Genomic DNA, 17,166 nt, shown 5'->3' on the forward strand with positions numbered 1-17,166 from the left:
TGTGCAGAGATCTGTAGTTGATAAAGTCCATGAGACTCACATCCGGTGCCAATCATCCGTCCCGAACTCCGGTCCTGTAAAGTAACAGAATCTTTGGTAAAAGAAATAACACAGTCAAGGGAACGAGTGAGACGACTAATGGATAATAAGTTAAATGGAGACCCAGGGACATAAAGAACATTATCAATAGATAAAGATGAAAAAAGATTAATAGTACCAACACCATGTGATGGTACCTTATATCCATTGGCCATGGTAACTGAAGGTAAATAACCCGTAGTAGATAGGGAAGAGAAAAAAGATTTATTACCAGTAATGTGATCAGTGGCACCTGAATCTAGAACCCAAGGGCCATGGGAAGTGGAGTGAGTGAGGCCAACAAAAGATGTACCTGAATGTGCAACAGAAGCCGTGGAACTAGGGTTCTGACGATCCTCATACCATTTAAGAAATTCATTGAAAATAGCAGGCTGGCTTGGGGTATCAATTGAAGTATGGTCCATGGTAGAAGGTTGCACAGGGGTAATTTGAGCAACCGCAACAGATCTAGGAGGACGACCATGTAAGGCATAACATCTGTCAATTTTGTGGCCAAGTTTGCCACAATGGTCACACTTGTGACGCCCTTTGCCCGGCTTGTGAGCGCGAGTACGATCATTATGCTGAGATACTAAAGCAGAAGAGTCATCAACATGAGACGTTATATCAGCGGTGTGTTTACCTGGCACGCGCAAAAGGGTAGAACAAGTGGAAGTAAAATTGGGCACAATAGGAGATCCCAAAATTTGATCACGAACGTGAGAATAATCATCAGGAAGACCATGTAAACCCAATAACATGAAGAACTTGGATCTTTGTTCTAGTTCTTGAGAAGGAGTAGAGGCAGGAGGTAATAACTCATTAAAATCATGAAGAAGAGCATGAAGTTTACCTAGATATTCTGCCATTGTACCATCAAGACGTTTGGGAGCAATAATTGTGAGAAGATTTTGACACACACCATAAAGACGTTGAGTATCATTGGTGTATAATAATTTTGCTTGTTCCCAAACTTCTGAACATGTTTCATAGGTACGAAAAATTTGTTTTAAAGATGAGTGAATGGTCGATTTGATAACAATGCATAATTGAGCATCAATTTTCGACCAACGAACAACCTCATTTTCAGCAAGAGTAGGATGAGTAAGATGATCAACATAACCTTGACTCTTAAGCCATAATTTAATATCTGATGCCCAAGTGTCATAATTGGTTCCATCCAATTTGTCAATGGAAAGATGAACATTGACGTAATTAGTATAAATAGATGAATCCGGCATAATGACGGAAGAAGAAGCCATAGTGGCAGCGGAAGCGGAAGAAGCCATAAAAGATAAGGACAAATCCAGTCACCGGTTAATTGGCGGGAGCAACAAAGATGAAGGCTCCGACAGCGATTCCGGCGGTGTCTCCGGCGAAGGTCCGGCGAAGTTCCGGTGAAGGTCCGGCGAAGGTCCGGCGAAGGTCCGGCGAAGGTCCGGCGAAGGTCCGGCGAAGGTAGGGGTGGTGGCTGGAAAAATTCCAGTGAATAGTGGATTCACCAATAAAAATTGAACCCTAAACCCTAAACTCTAACCTTATGCTCTGATACCATATTAAAGGAAAAGAAAGAATAGGGTAAATCCCTTGTGTATATTGAACACATAGGGTTATGTTTATATAGGAAAAAGAAACATATGGGCTAAGCCCATTACATAAATATGAGATATCTAACAATATCTATAATATCTCATAATATCAAATAATATCTAATTATATCTAATAATATCTAACACACTGGTTATCAAAGCTGGTTACATGAGGTTTACAAGTCAAAAGAGCAAAATGTTACAGCTACAGTGTTTCTCACGTGCAGGGTTAAAAATCACATAAGGAAAGAAAAGGGAAAACGAAGTAACAATCATCAATCTAAAATCCTTCTGAAAATGATTTGCGCACCATTCTGAGGCTGCAGAGTGATAAAAAGTACAGGAGCATGCACATAGTTTGGAGATAGCACAAAACTGTAATTTTGAATGATCAAAGAAAGAGCAATCTTTGCCTCAACCATTGCCAAATTTTGCCCAACACAGGTTCGAGGGCCTAATCCGAAAGGAAAGTATGCAGCTAAATGTTTCCGAGGCTCACTAAATCTTGTTGGATTGAAGTTATGGCAATCTTCACCCCAGATTTCTCTGTCATGATGAACAGCAGTCAATGCCAAGTAGAGTTGCGTCTTGGCAGGAACATTAATGCTTCCAAGCATCACCTCTTTAGAGGCTTGCCTCATCAGCATCACTGCTGGAGGATAGAGCCGAAGTGTTTCATTAATTATCATGCTAACCTGTTGGGAAATGTCAACCAACAATAATCAATGAAAATGGATCAGAATTTTGCTCTCAAGGATACCAATTATCCCATGATCTTAATTGTTTGGTTCATTCTGTTTCCAGCAATATACTACACTATTTTGCAGATCTTAGCTACATTCCTAATTGATTGCACTCAAATCATATATTTTCATTTTATGTTTCTTTTTGTTTCTATCTCCATGGCCAAACTTTTCTGCATCTCTGGTTCAGTTTATAATGCTTATGTAGCATCTAGATTGAAACTTGACTGTAGATCAGTTGACTAAAGAGCAACCATCTATGATTTAACCAGTATTTAACAGAGTAAATGCATTATAATATTCTTTTTAACAATAAAGAGATGCATTGTACTGATTCTCTAGAAGGCAAGTGAAACAAAAGATGAACTTACAATCTTAAGGTCGCTTAAATTGTCTGCAACAGGAAGTTGATTGTGTCCGATGACACGAAGAACTTCTTCACGTGCCTTACTTTGCCATTCTTGATGTTTTGCTAATAGAAGAAGTGTCCAAGTTAACAAGTTAGCTGTAGTTTCCTTTCCAGCAAAGTAGATGGTTTTACATTCATCTATAATTTCTTCCACCCGTAACTTTTCTTCTCCACCAACATCATTCTTGTAGGAACACATCAAAGAACTCAGTACATTTCTTGCATTTTCTCTCGTATTGTTCTTGGTCTCAATAAGCTTGAGAATTGATTCACGTGTTTCTTTTTCTAGTCTCCACCTCTCCCTGTTCTTCCTAGTTGGCAAATACCTATTGTCAAACACTTAAACTCAATGATTATGTCTGAAGAGGGAAAAATACCAGCTACAACATAAACTTCATTTTGGAGGCATCTGTAACGAAATTGTGTTTTCAAATATTTATGGCGTGGAACAAATAAATTTATATGCAGTTTTTTCTCATCTTAAATTCAGCTAAAGCAAGCTTTTAAATGGAACAACTTAAAAATTGTGTTGGAGATCCCAAAAGATAATTGAAAGTAATTTTCATCTTACAAGCATATATATATATATATATATATAATTAAAGTGTTGGGAAAGTAACCTGAATCCAGGGATATAGACACTTCTAACTGCCTGTGAAAAAAGGTGCATTTGTTGCTCCTGTAAGTTGAAAATATGCCTACCCTCTTCATAACTGCTGCCAAAAGCAGTCCTTGATATAACATCAGCAGAAAGATCAAGAAGGTCTCTGTGCACCTCTATCTCAAATTCATCTCTTCCCCCTCTTTGCTCCTCCCATTTCTCCATCATTTTTCTCACACTTGCCACAATATCTGGCACCCATCCCTGCAACAGTTTCATCATTCACTCTTTAATTAATATTCTCCTTTTTCATGATTCATCACTTCAAACTACTTATTATTCCCTACACTGAACTGTTTTCTCCTTTTTTTCATAATCACCAAAAACCAAAGTACAGTTATATACACACACATACCCACACTTTTGACATTATTATTCTATCACTGATGCGTGTTAATTTTTAATAATGTAAGTTAGCAGCAAAACTCTAAATTTAATTGGAAATGAAGGAGAAAAGTATTTATAGTATTTCACATATGTTTAGTTTAGGACTAATGCTCCATGCTTTGTAATTCACATAATATTTGTCTTAATTGGAAAATCAGGTTTAGAATTAATCATATTTTCCGTGAAGGAAATACGTGAGAATCATTTTATTGGTATAATAGGTTTTTATCTAATATGTTATTAGAATTCTTTATAAATAGGTATAGTATACCTATGTATCGTTTTTATTAACATATGGATTTTGGTATAGTCTCTCAATATTTTTTTTTATATTTTTTTTAATAATACTTTTTTCATGTTGAATGTTGAAAAAATCTAAAATATTCATATTATCTATAATATATTTTTAGATATGAAGATAGAATCCAAATAATGTAAAATAAAAATAAATTTTAAATTATATAATTCAAAATATGTTACAAATTTTAAAAAATATATTTTAAGTTTTTAGATTAGAGATCCAAAATATATTTCAGGTTAATAATCGAAAAATACATTCTTATTGTATAATTCAAAATGGATTCAGCCGTAAAATATATTTTGAATTGTATAGCATAGAATATATTTTTAAATTTTAAATTAAATAATTCAAAATAAATATCTGAATTATACAATTAAAATGTTTATAATCTATGAGCAATTTAACCTTTTTCAATTTATAAATATCTAAAAATAGGTATGGAAGTGGCCGAAGAATAATAAGTTACCTTAACAAGCTCAACGTTAAAGGCCAGGTTTATAATCCTTCTATGCAAAGCCCATTGTTGACCCTCCAGGCCCACAAGGCCCTGTCCAAAGAGCAACTTCGACTGAGGGTTGAACGGAACTTTCTCATACTCACCGCGCGTATTGGTGAGCACCTCCTTAACCATGTCCGGTTCAGTTATCGCCAACCGGGGCGTTGAACCGAACCAGTACAAGAAAGTTTTCCCGTGCGCGCGAGACCACCTTTCGTAAAATGGAACCACGCGTCTCAAGATGTTATCGTGCTCGAACGAAGGGGTCGCCTCTGACTTCGCTTCCTCGTAGAGCCGCCGGATCTCCGATGAGTTCCCCACGATCGGACGGTAGCCAGGGCCTCCTATCCCTTGCCTCTTGAAGTGACGCTCCGTTCGCCGTGGGACCCACAAATTTGTGTAGAGAAATTTCAGCGTGTAGAAAACGAGGAGAGCTACAGCACCGGGTAAAAGATTCATGTTCGTCTAATCTAGCACTGAAAGTGAAGCGCGAAAAGAGGTTAGAAAAAAAGAAAGAGAGTGAATAAGAGGAAAAGGGCGTTGACTTTTAATGCTGAGATTGATTTGAGAGTAAGAGGAAGAAAAGGTATTGCAGTTTGTGTTGTTTGCATCTATGAATAAGAGAAAGAGGATTCAGAATGCAAATAGGGTTAACGATGAAACCATTGTTTTTTAGTTATTCATTTTTATCATTTTGTTATTAAATAAATCTTTTGGCTACCTTATTATATGACAGTTTGGTTGTCTTCATCTTCTTGATTATACTTTAAAGTCAGAAAACCAATTCCCCTTCTATAATGGCTATGTAATTTGTTTCGGTTGTTTGACAAAAATACTATTGTTTGTAGATTGACTTTTAGACCATAAGCATCAAATACAGTTAGTAAGAGACTTTCTAGGATTAAACATTTAGTAAAGTTTGAGTCAACAAAAATTTCTATTGGAAATTCTTTAATTTTGTGACATAAACCAAGACTCTTCTTAGTGACACTTCAAACAATTTAAGATCCAATTAAGAGCTTGTTAATATGCTCTTATAAAAGGTTAAACATAAATATGCTTATAACATTCACAACACTTTAGGGTGTGTGCAAACCATAACATATATAATACAACCAACAATATGCTACAACCAACGAAATTAACATAAGAAGACCTTCTATATATAGTATTGTTCCTACATCGTTTTAGGAGACCGTTCACTACTTAGTTTGTAGTGAGAAGCAACTAATGTAAAAATATGTTTTAAGTTTGTCATGTTAAACTTATCAACGATTTTTCTAAGATAGCTCTCCTGAGACAAGCTCAAATAAGTCACGTCATTTGTGATTTTAATTCCTAATATCTTCGTAACAACTCCTAGATTCTTCATTTCAAACTTGTTATTAACTTAGTTTTAATCTTTTGTACCTCAAACTTATTATTACTTGCTATCCGAATATCGTTTACATATAATAATAATAATATAACATCCGCTATAAACTTGAAATAGACACAAGTATTATATTTATTACATTGTCTTGAGGATTGTTTTAGACCATACAAAGATTTGTTTAGGTTCCCATCAAGACCCTTATTCATGAAAAGTCTGCAAAATATTTTAAAACTATTTAACTTCCATTTCTAAAGTTAGCGTATTTCTTTATACAGGTTAATAATCCTTCATCTATTTAACTCCTTCCATCACACATCAACCTTTGTAAATATAAAAAAGTTAAAATATTTTTTATTTTAGTCTCCACAAATAGCATCCAATCTTATAAATATACCACTTTCTTAATTTAATCATTAATGACTACATATATCCATACCACAATTTTCAAAGCATCATCATTAATGAGACACTTTCATAACATCATTAATAAGATAATTTTCTGGACATGTTATATAATGAAAGCTAAGTTTATAAAAAAAATAGAAGAATAAGGTTGTGTTTAGATTGGAAAGGAGAGATAATGAAAGCTAAGTTTATAAGAAAATAGAAGAATAAGATTGTGTTTAAATTGGAAAGGAGATGTACGAAGATTTAAAGAGGTAGGTCTGTAAGGATTTAAGAGAAAAATACGAAGAAAATGAATGTATTTAAATTGGAGTATGCTAAACTGGATTTGTGAGAAAAAATTATTAAAGTTTATCAGTAATGTGATAATTTTGAAGGATTTTTTAAACTTTTTAAAAAAAAATAAAATGTAAGTTTACAAATTTATTCTTATATTTAAAAAAATTTAAATAGTAGAATATAAGTTTTTTTGGTGTAGATTTGACAAATCCGAAACAACATATAAAGTAGGAACTAAAGTCAAGATACCTATATTATGGAGACTAACTAAGAATTTAATTAAGCCAAATAATAAGCTTATCAACTAAAGTTACATTTTATGATCCAGAAACTGAAAATTGAGCTCTGCCTCACAGGGAAGCACGTTTGAAGCAGGAATAGTAGGAAAGTTTTCACGTCTCAAATATAGGAAGAAGAAAAGTGAGCCCAAATGTATTGAGAATTCAGAATGTGTATCTGTTCTTCTTTTTTAAATTATCAACAATGTGCAGATACGAATTTTAAAGTGGCTACATGGGTAAGGAGTAACTTACATACAGCTGCTATCAAACTAATGCCAACAGAAAAATTCCATGTTTATATTCCTTTGAAGTTTTCCAAAAGTCAGTATAAAAGTTAATTGTTCTAATCCGAAGAAGCAACAGCTTAAAAGTTAATTTCCCGTCTCTCAGCAAAAAACTTTCCCATGAATGTTTGGACAGAAAGAAGGGCAAGCCACACTCCAGTATCAGCCCCTTCCTCAACAGTGTTATTCCCTGCATAACCTGTAAGAGCTGTCTTCACCCAACCTGGGCAATAACTATTAATATAAATCTTCTGACCTTCTGGTCTCTCAGAAAGCTTCCTGGCCATAAGCCTTGTATAGGCATTAACAGCCAGTTTGGACACTGAGTAATCGGTATACACTTGAGGCCACCCACTTGTAGTCCATGTTCCATCCTCAACTTGTTGTAGAAAAGTAGATAGAGCCCTGTCAATAAGCTCATCTGAAAGGGATTCCACATCATTCAACTCCTCCCTTAAGGCTACATTGCTGATTCTCTGTCACTCAACCAAACATTATCAAATTTATATCCAAAAGAAGTCATACAGGGCGCATTTGTCCATTACAATTTCAGAGATAAAAAGAGAAATATTTTACCACAAACATAAGTTGTTTATGGCAACAAGGATTGCAGCAATTCAAAGTATTTTTCATTTTTTATTAATAAGGAAGGATATATAGGTCTGATCACAGGAATTTTGATCCAAAATATGCAATTCACACTTCAGTTCAGCTACTGTAACCAACAACTTAAACAACAATTAAGCAATTTATGTCAGCAGGCAATCTTGATTAATACCCCAGAAGGAATACATAGCGCATTTTATATTTCAGAACATGATTTATGTGTGAAAATCATGGAAAGATTTTAACCCCAATAAGAAGACATGAGAGTACTAGAAAGGGAGAGAATCTAAGATAAAAAAAAGCCTTTTTTTTAGCAAACAGTATAAATAAAGAGCTTTACTTACATTCCGTCTTCCATTTAGTCGACCAAGACGTGAGCTTACATTTACAATGCGAGCACCAGCAAGGGATGGCTTCATCAATGGAATAATAGCTTCAATCGTGTGCTTGATGCCGTAATAATTTGTTTCAATAACCTTATGAGCATTTTCGACTGAGTTATCAGACCCAAGATTAAAATTAACACCAGCATTGTTTACCTACAGGTCAATGATATTGTTTAGAAGCATAAATAAGAATGTGTTAAACTACATGCGTATTTCCTTGTAAAGTTTTAACCATCTTATTGTGTTTAATTTCATGTTTAGCATATTTAGATCTACAATGAACAAAATCTGAAACAAAAATAATTTGATAATATAAACAGTAAAGATAAGCGCAGGAAGATGCAACAGCAGGATAGATCCCAACAGAACATGCTAATTTAGTTAAAATCAGACCAACTATATTGAAAGCACATGCCACAAACTGACCAGAATATCTAAACCACCATAATTTTCCCGCAACCACTGCACAAATTGGTTGATGGATGAATGGTCCGTTACGTCAAGCTGATGATAAACCACACTAAGACCGCCTTCTTGCAAAGATTGAATAGATTCAATACCAGCACTAGAGTCTCTTGATGTCAGTATGACAGTCAATCCATGAACGGCAAGTTGTCTACAAATCTCAAACCCAATTCCTCTATTTCCACCGGTAACAACAGCAACAGTTTCCTTAGACCACCACCTATGAAAACTCAAATAAACAACAATTAGAACAAGCTATGGAGATCAGAAGAATATCTGTAATTCCATAAACTATGGATGGTTAAAGGCTGAAACAACAATTTGTCATCAAAACACATGCTGAGGGTTAAATGCTTGCCAAGTGGCAACACTCTCAGGTTGTGTTCGTTTATCTAACATTTGGACCTGCACTTGTAGCCAAAGACCAGTTTTTCTCCTCACTGGTCTGAAGGTGCATGAAAATGAAGACATGGATGAAGGGGTCTGTGCAAAGGTCATCTAGACATATTGGCATGCACCAAAACATTGAAAAAAGCATCAACTTTTGTATTCGTAACTAGTCCTCTGGAACACTATCAACACATTTTTCTAGCACCAAATTTATTATTTAGTGAAATACACTTATTAGTGTATGTTCTACCCCCATTTAGTGAGATTGACTTGTTATAGCACCAAACAATAAAGAGCAGAGTAAATTACACCAACCACTTTAGAGTAGAGAGATCCTGAAATTATACAAACTCTCTTTTCTTTTTTTACATTAACAACAAATTTCCTTATAGAGCTCAGTGTAATATTTTTATAAAGATAAGGGGTTAGCGTAAGACATAAGGAGGAGTCCATGTAATGTTTTCAAACAATTAAGGAGATAGGGTACTGTTACACCTTCTCTTTTTTCTAAAATTACAACTAAATATTCTAAGTTTTATCTTTTGCACTCTTTTAATTCATACATGATTTCACTACCAAGTGACAGACCTATATATTGATATAAGAGTATGCAAACTCATGTTATGAAATAATAATATTTATTATTTTTTAAATGATTGTTCCCACTGATCTTGAGTCTTAGATTGCCACTCCCTGTAAGGGTAGAAAATGTTGAGTTCTTTTGAGGGGATACTCTATCTAGGCTAATACTCCTTGTTATGTTCTTTCGCGAATAAACCATGATTAAACCCATATAAGAAGCATAACAATACCTTCAATATAGGACTCTAACTCATACTTGGATCCCGTAGAAAGAAAGTGCATGAGAAATTTGTGCAATTCACAAAATTTCAAAAGTAGTAGGTATAGTTTACTCTAAAGCTACTGTTTTTTCTATTCATGGTTCCCCTCAAGATTAAGGTGTCGCCATAGATGGTGCACAAACACAATTATGATAAAAAAAAGTTGAGTTGGATGCAAAATGGTTTTTCAACATTTGAAGAATGGTTAGGAGTAGTCAAAATTGTAGGATAAGTTACATTTCAGTTCAATAAAATAAAGAGAAGCAAATAAAATGCACATCAAAACCAAAAACAAAACGGGTTCTGTTTGCAGAAATGAAGTGAGCTAGTAGCGTAAGACAAGCGAGTTGATACTAAATTTGTGGGTTTCAAAATCCAAAACAAAAAAGAGAAAGACAATTGCAAAATAGAAAAATGAAAAACGAGGAAAAGAAAAGGAAAAATGAACCTCTGATGATCAGAATAGGGAATGGTCATCTGAAGGCGTATCTCTTGCAATCGCTTTTCTCTTCGTTCCTTAGCTTTTTCTTTGTTTCCCATTTCTCTCTCTCTCTCTGCGGCTATGGCGATTATGCAGCAGCTGTGTCCAATTCTAACTTCATCAGGTGCTGGAGCACGAAGAGAGTAATGAAGGTGATTTGATTTACAATTTGCTTAATTAATTACTCTGTGGTTTGGTTCATCTAGTTACAATATTTTTTTTTATTAATCTGAGATATTATTTTTATTCCATTTTATTCTCATTTACAATAATATAAGTAAAGATTAAAAGAGTTAAAAAAGAGAGTACAAAACTAACATACTTTATTATAGGTATAGTTGGTATTTAAAAAAAAAAAATTCGAAATTTTTTCTTTTTCATAATTTGTATTTTATTAAATGATTCACATATTATTGATATTAAACATTAAATTTGATAAAAAAATAACACCAGTTTAATTTATAACAGAATATGTTAGTTTTGCCTTCTAAATTTTTTGTGGAAATGTTAAAAAGAAAATTAATTATAAGAATTAAAATAATAAAATTGTTAACTATATACAAGTTAATAATTAAAGCTAATTAATTTTAAAATAAAGAATAATCAATATTTACTTTATAATGAAGATGATTTTATACTATTAATTAGTTAAAATATTTTTTAAATATATGTAAAGTAATTTATGTTGGGTTTTAAATTGTTTTTAACATAAAATTTACTAATAATACATATATATTTAATTTAGGCTAAATTTAAATTGTTGTATCTGACTAATATTATATTTTTATTTTAACTTTCGTAATTGATTGAAGAAGAAAAATAGAAACGACACTTTCTATAACCATTTTGTTTGATTCAAAATTTTAGGATGCCACCTATTTAGCCCATATATATATTGAAAGTTATTTTTTAGAAAAAAGAATTTATACAATAAATTTGATTTTTAGAAAATTATTGTATTTATCCTTCTTAAAATTGTGTTAGAACCATGATAAAATTATCAAAAATCCAACAAATATTTTTTGAATTAAATACTTTACCAATAAATGTCTTACAAGTATCATACAAATATAGACAGTGATACGTATGTCCATCACAAACATACCATTTAAGAACAATCTGAATATTATATCATCACAAACACTCCATTTAAGAACAATCTGAATATTATAGGATGCCACTAATATTTGGAAGACCGGGCCCATGAATACGTTTTTCTTCTTCCAAATATACCAATTTAAATAAAAATTATCTAAATAATTTTTTATTCAAAATATTTGTCTAATCTTGATTATTGAGATAGATTTTCTCATCATTCTTAATTAGTCAACGTTATTTTCAAAGTGGTGTACTTAGTATCCATTGGTTTTATGTTGAAATCTCACAATTAAGAGAGTCAAATGCAGCCAAAGAAATGGACTCCCTACATCATTAATTCAACTACAACACAATTTGAATCTTTTTAACTTAAAATCTCTTAATATTTCTTAAAATATTAAAGAAAAATAAAACTGCAGAATGAAAAAAAAAAGTTTTCTAGGAAGTTAAGAACATTGAAGAACAAAAGCCATATGAGCAAATACATCAACACTACCATTCAAAAGCCATAAACTGATAAAACAAAATCTACACCCCTTAATTACCATGACTTCTGAAAACATGAACAACTAGTGTTGCATCTTTTCTATTGACTAGCTCAAAGACACAAATATCTCCAGGTTTCAGGTTGTTTTCTCTTGCAAATAAGGCCCAACCAGCACTGAACTTAGCTGAAGATGAAGAATTACACACAAACTTCACAGGCCACAATTTGTTTCTAAACTGTATCATCATCACATTCTGATTAAACTTTATAAGATACTTCCTTGCAAAGTAGATAGGCACACACTGCATCAAGTCAAGTATATAGATGTAGACCACTATTAGAACAAAATCAAAATGTTCATGAAAGAATAATAACACTTGCTAGCTAGTATTATATAAAAAACTTTACACCTGTTCACATATTTAGGTGCCTAACTTACCAGGTATCTGGTTGTGTTTTCCTTTGATGGTAAAGTAACCATGAAAAAAGGATTTTCTGATTTGAATTTGCTAGCTTCTTTATGAGCTCTGGTTAAGATCTTTGACTTGAAGTCACTTTCCAACTGAAAATCTTTGACTAGAACTTCCACATGTCAAGTTAGTTCTTGAAGGATTACACTAAGCAGCATTGTGAAAGATCAGTTTTAGCTGTTTTCAGAGATAAATAATAACTGCTACCTAAGAAATAGATTCAACTTAGAGGATTCTCTTTTTCAACCAATCATTTAAAGGAACGGATTATAAATAATGAAAAATAGTCAATAACTCATATTTTTACCATTCTGATGTAATCTCACTTTTTAATTAACAAAATGGATAAAACTTTAAAAATTATCAAAATGCATAAGTCGTTCAGTATGAAGAAGTGGTGTTCAGTATGAAGAAGTGGTGTTCAGTATGAAGAAGTGATGTCAAAGTGACATGACTTTTAAATCATTTCAGTACCTTGTGAAATTGCATCAGAATTGTAAACTCCCTAATAACTCTTCACTTTAAAGTAAAAGTAAAAAAACTATGAATCCCTCATGAATGATGAGTTAAGTCTAAAGTCTCATTGTGAAGATAAATAAAAATGGATTATTACCTTGTGAAATGGGGAAACTTGGTTCCTCTGCACCTCGAAAGATTGAAACTATGAAAGCAAGGCCTTGGATCCTCTTGATCATCTCAAAAACACAAACATCCCCCACATTCAAATTGTTTTCTGATGCAAATTTCTTCCATCCCCCACTAATTCTAGGAGCAGAATAAATAACAGGCCATGTTCTCCCATCCAATACCTCAAGGTTGACAACTTCACGTGTGTTCTTCAAATATTTTTCTACAAAATGTGGTGGTATTTTCTGGAAGTTTTTTACAATGTAAAAAAGAACAAGAACTGCAGGTTACACTTCTGCTGCAACATCCTTATGAAAGAAGATAACTCATAACAAAGCACATATTTAATAAGATGCTCACCAGGTAATATCTTTTAATCAATGACTCCTTCATGACAAGCAGGAAAAAGGGGTGTTCAGGTCTGAAAGTTATGGCTTTCTTTAAAGCCGTAGATGTTAACTGCTCCACTTTTGAGCATTCACTGTTAAAAGCGTGTTTACCTTCAACTTCTGAAAGATTTAACATGGTATAAGCAATGAAAAAATAGGTCTCCAAAATTTATTGGATTCACAAAATGATCTGATCATGAACTACATACCATGTAATTTTTGCTTTATAGATTTTTCCTCTTGAATGCTAGGACTTTTAGTTTGGACATGCTGATGCAAATGTACCAAGTTGGGGCTTCTCACAACATTTGTAGTTATGCTATTTTTCATTTTCTTACAAGGTTGGGGAGAAGACAGAGTTGGCTTCACTCTAGTATTTTGACATGATAATTGCTCCAACAAAAGTTCATTAGAATCATCAGAAATGTGGACAAGATTTTCCTTTCTACAATGAGTAGTGTGGGAAGGATAGTCTATTTCAAGGGCACTATTGTCAAATATGTGTACTTGAAAATGAGTAGTTCCCTGGTATTCAAAGAACAGCAAATGGCCATGATCTAGAGAATAGTATGTGGCAAACTCCTTCCATCCATTTTGAAACCAAATCTCACCATCACTCCTGACCCAGTATATTTTCCATTCAGTACCATCAGGAGATCTAAGAAACACAGGATTTGACATTCCATCTCCATGTTTTCTAGTGAACATTTTTGGGAGATTCTGCAAAAAGATTGTGTTGTTAGCATGTATAATAAAATTGACAACCTCAACAAAGAAACACAAACTCCAAATAGTTTTCTTATCAATTCACACATATGATTAATGGAGAAGTTTGTATATATCCACGATGCAGAGATACAAAAGTGGTAGTTTCAAATTAGTTTTTACCTATTACAACAATAGGCTAATTAGGTGTTTGTCAAAGCTTTAGTTTTTCATACTCCAAAAGCAAAATATTTCTTTTTAGTCTCTCATTTCTAGAAATCTATCAAAAATGGTCCCTGTATCCATAGAGGAGAAATCTTGTGAAAGATGAAGAGCACAAATAGTACATTTCCATGCACAGGATAAAAAGAGATGATTTAGTTTGTAAAAACTAATAACAAATATTATCTTATTTGAAGCAACTACATACATTTAACCCCATAGTGTTCATGAAAATCAGCTAGGGATACTAAGGTAGAATCATTTGATGGTGCTAAACTTGAACCATTACAAGTTAACTCAAAAGAGAAGTTTGAAAGTAGTGATGCTTACAAGTATTCCATGTGCAAGGTTTGGTCTGAGGATAATCTTACAGAAATGAACTACAGTGGAAGAGAGGTTAGTTGGTGAAGTCATAGATGTTGAAATGTCATCACAGAGTGAAGAAGGGATTTTTAAGGCTTTGAAATTTACTAGCATGGAGCAGGTTGAGGTATTTGTCTTGTGGCTATCTAATCATGTGGCTAGGCTGATTGATGAATTAGACTTCTGCTTCTGTCTGCTCTAAAGTACAGATTTCAGTGACTACCTTCAACAATGACTTGATAATTTAATTATTATATATATAATATAAACTAGTTTAATCCAAAAAAAACTAGTCAAGTTTTAAATTTAAAAAATGTAACATAATTATCATAAAAAGGCTAATCATATTCCCTGTTTTTTAAAATAACAATATTATCTTTTTATATATCTAAATTTTATAAATTATTACTGTGTTGATTATAAATTATTATATATAAATTAAAATTATTAATATTTAGTTTATCAATAATAAGATTAAATTAAGTAAGTAAAAAAACTAGAGTTTAAGTAAGTCTTAAAAAATTAAAAATATTTATCTTTTTTAAAGACTGTTGCAAGTTTAAGGTTACTCCACATTTGTTCATTTTTTATATCCTGACTAATTAGGAAAGAAATAAGAAAAAGTAAAACTAAAAAATAATAATCTTATTTTTTAAATTATTTCAAGCTATAAAATTAAAATTAATTCCTTTTTATTTTTCACCCCTCCCCTTTCTTCAGATTGTAGATACGAATGTTGAAACAAATTAAACAAAAAATAATAATTAATTGAACTTAATTAAACTATAAATTTTTCTACTATGGAGATGAAACCTGAAGAACTGTTGAAGGTTTCGTCTTCTTCTTTTCTTTGGGCAGATTGTTAGGATTTTGCTGTGATCCTTCTGGTCTTCGCATTACTCCTTCGGCTCTCAGTCTCGGACGAATGCCAAATGGGGGAGGTACGTGCAGAAGGCACTCTGATGCTTAAGTTAGTAAAGAAGGTGTTCGACACTCTGGTGTGTAAAGTGATAATGTAATACCTTATTCTTTGAAATATGTGTTATTTATATTATTTTAATAAACTTACCTTATTGAGCCTGATTAGTGGAACTTATGGTTGCATTACCTAATTCTTAATGGTAATTTAGCTTCACTGACCTGGTTTGAGCGTTAATGATTAAATGTGTCAGTCGATCAAGTTGTCCATGAGAATCTCGATCATATCGGCTAGGAAGGTCGAGTCTCGATCATCTCGATCTCGTCCCAGTACAATAAAAATTGAAGTGTTTTTATTAAAAATAAACTAAACTTTTATTGTAATCATTATTACCCATTTTTAAGTCACCAATTCTTTTAAATAACTTAAAGACTATGAGCTGGCATAAATTCAAAAAATATTAAACCCATAACCTTGAGTTTCTAAAGATATGACCAAATTTAATACGAAAAATGTAATTTGTAAAAAAAATGTTCATTACTTCTAAATGTGAACCTGCATGCTCATGTATCGAATACATTCAAAGCAGGTCATAAACATAGACAACTAACATAATACTACAAATTTATGATAATTCATTTTTAAAAAAAAAACTTTCTATAACATAACCAACTTGTATATAATCATTTCATTATACACATACATTACATTCACATTATTATATATATATATATATATATATATATATATATATATATTCAGATCATACATGAGTCCACATAAATATATAAACATACAACTTTCGGAAAACACATTAAACATTAAACAAATTCTATCAAAGACTAAACACATTTATCAGCTAAGCATAATTGAACTTTATGAGTTCAAAATAAGTTTAAAACATTCAAAATCTAGAACTCATGACATAAGTTGGGTTTTATAATATTAATAATCCTTTATAAAATTATAATTATTTTCTAGTATACAAATTTAGTCGTTTTTAAAAAAAATATTATATACACTTTTATGTCCATTAAAAATTATAATAAATAATTGCTAAATTAATTCTGTAGGTATTTGTAGTATCACTTTCTATTATACAAATTTGGTACTTTTTCAAAAAATATTATATATACTTTTATGTCCATTAATAAATTATAAAAATAATTGCTAATATTAATTTTATAGGTTTTTGTAGTATACTAGCTTGATAGTCTTTTTCAAAAAATTGTTATAGAACACTTTTATGTCAATTAATGAATTATAAAAAAATAACTTCTATTATTATTTTTGTTATTCTTTATAGTATACTAGTTTGGTAGTTTTTAAAAAAATGGATATCCCCTTTTATGTTTATTAATAAATTATAAAAATAATTGTTAATATGAATTTAATAAATATATTATATACTCAATAAATATCAATTAA

General features: G+C 32.0%; 3 protein-coding genes across 3 annotated transcripts; all 3 read right to left on the reverse strand.

Moving 5' to 3' along the window:
- Positions 1–1,652: 1,652 nt before the first annotated feature.
- Positions 1,653–5,360, reverse strand: LOC137806296 (cytochrome P450 734A1). The gene is made up of 4 exons (XM_068606322.1): positions 4,635–5,360; positions 3,440–3,684; positions 2,782–3,145; positions 1,653–2,362 (listed from the first exon to the last, which is right to left on the reverse strand). The coding sequence occupies exons 1-4, from the start codon at positions 5,121–5,123 to the stop codon at positions 1,943–1,945; spliced, it is 1,518 nt and encodes a 505-aa protein (XP_068462423.1). The 5' UTR covers positions 5,124–5,360; the 3' UTR covers positions 1,653–1,942.
- Positions 5,361–7,129: 1,769 nt separating this feature from the next.
- On the reverse strand, positions 7,130–10,632 carry LOC137806297 (uncharacterized). Its single transcript, XM_068606323.1, has 4 exons — positions 10,426–10,632; positions 8,707–8,965; positions 8,239–8,433; positions 7,130–7,764 (listed from the first exon to the last, which is right to left on the reverse strand). Exons 1-4 carry the CDS (start codon positions 10,515–10,517, stop codon positions 7,369–7,371), a joined length of 942 nt encoding a protein of 313 aa, XP_068462424.1. The 5' UTR covers positions 10,518–10,632; the 3' UTR covers positions 7,130–7,368.
- Positions 10,633–12,001: 1,369 nt separating this feature from the next.
- On the reverse strand, positions 12,002–14,968 carry LOC137805759 (B3 domain-containing transcription factor VRN1-like). Its single transcript, XM_068605684.1, has 6 exons — positions 14,787–14,968; positions 13,739–14,249; positions 13,501–13,649; positions 13,127–13,385; positions 12,483–12,619; positions 12,002–12,345 (listed from the first exon to the last, which is right to left on the reverse strand). The coding sequence occupies exons 1-6, from the start codon at positions 14,931–14,933 to the stop codon at positions 12,094–12,096; spliced, it is 1,455 nt and encodes a 484-aa protein (XP_068461785.1). The 5' UTR covers positions 14,934–14,968; the 3' UTR covers positions 12,002–12,093.
- Positions 14,969–17,166: the final 2,198 nt, after the last annotated feature.

The sequence above is a fragment of the Phaseolus vulgaris genome, chromosome 3 (assembly GCF_000499845.2).
Source record: "Phaseolus vulgaris cultivar G19833 chromosome 3, P. vulgaris v2.0, whole genome shotgun sequence".
Lineage (NCBI taxonomy): Eukaryota > Viridiplantae > Streptophyta > Magnoliopsida > Fabales > Fabaceae > Phaseolus > Phaseolus vulgaris.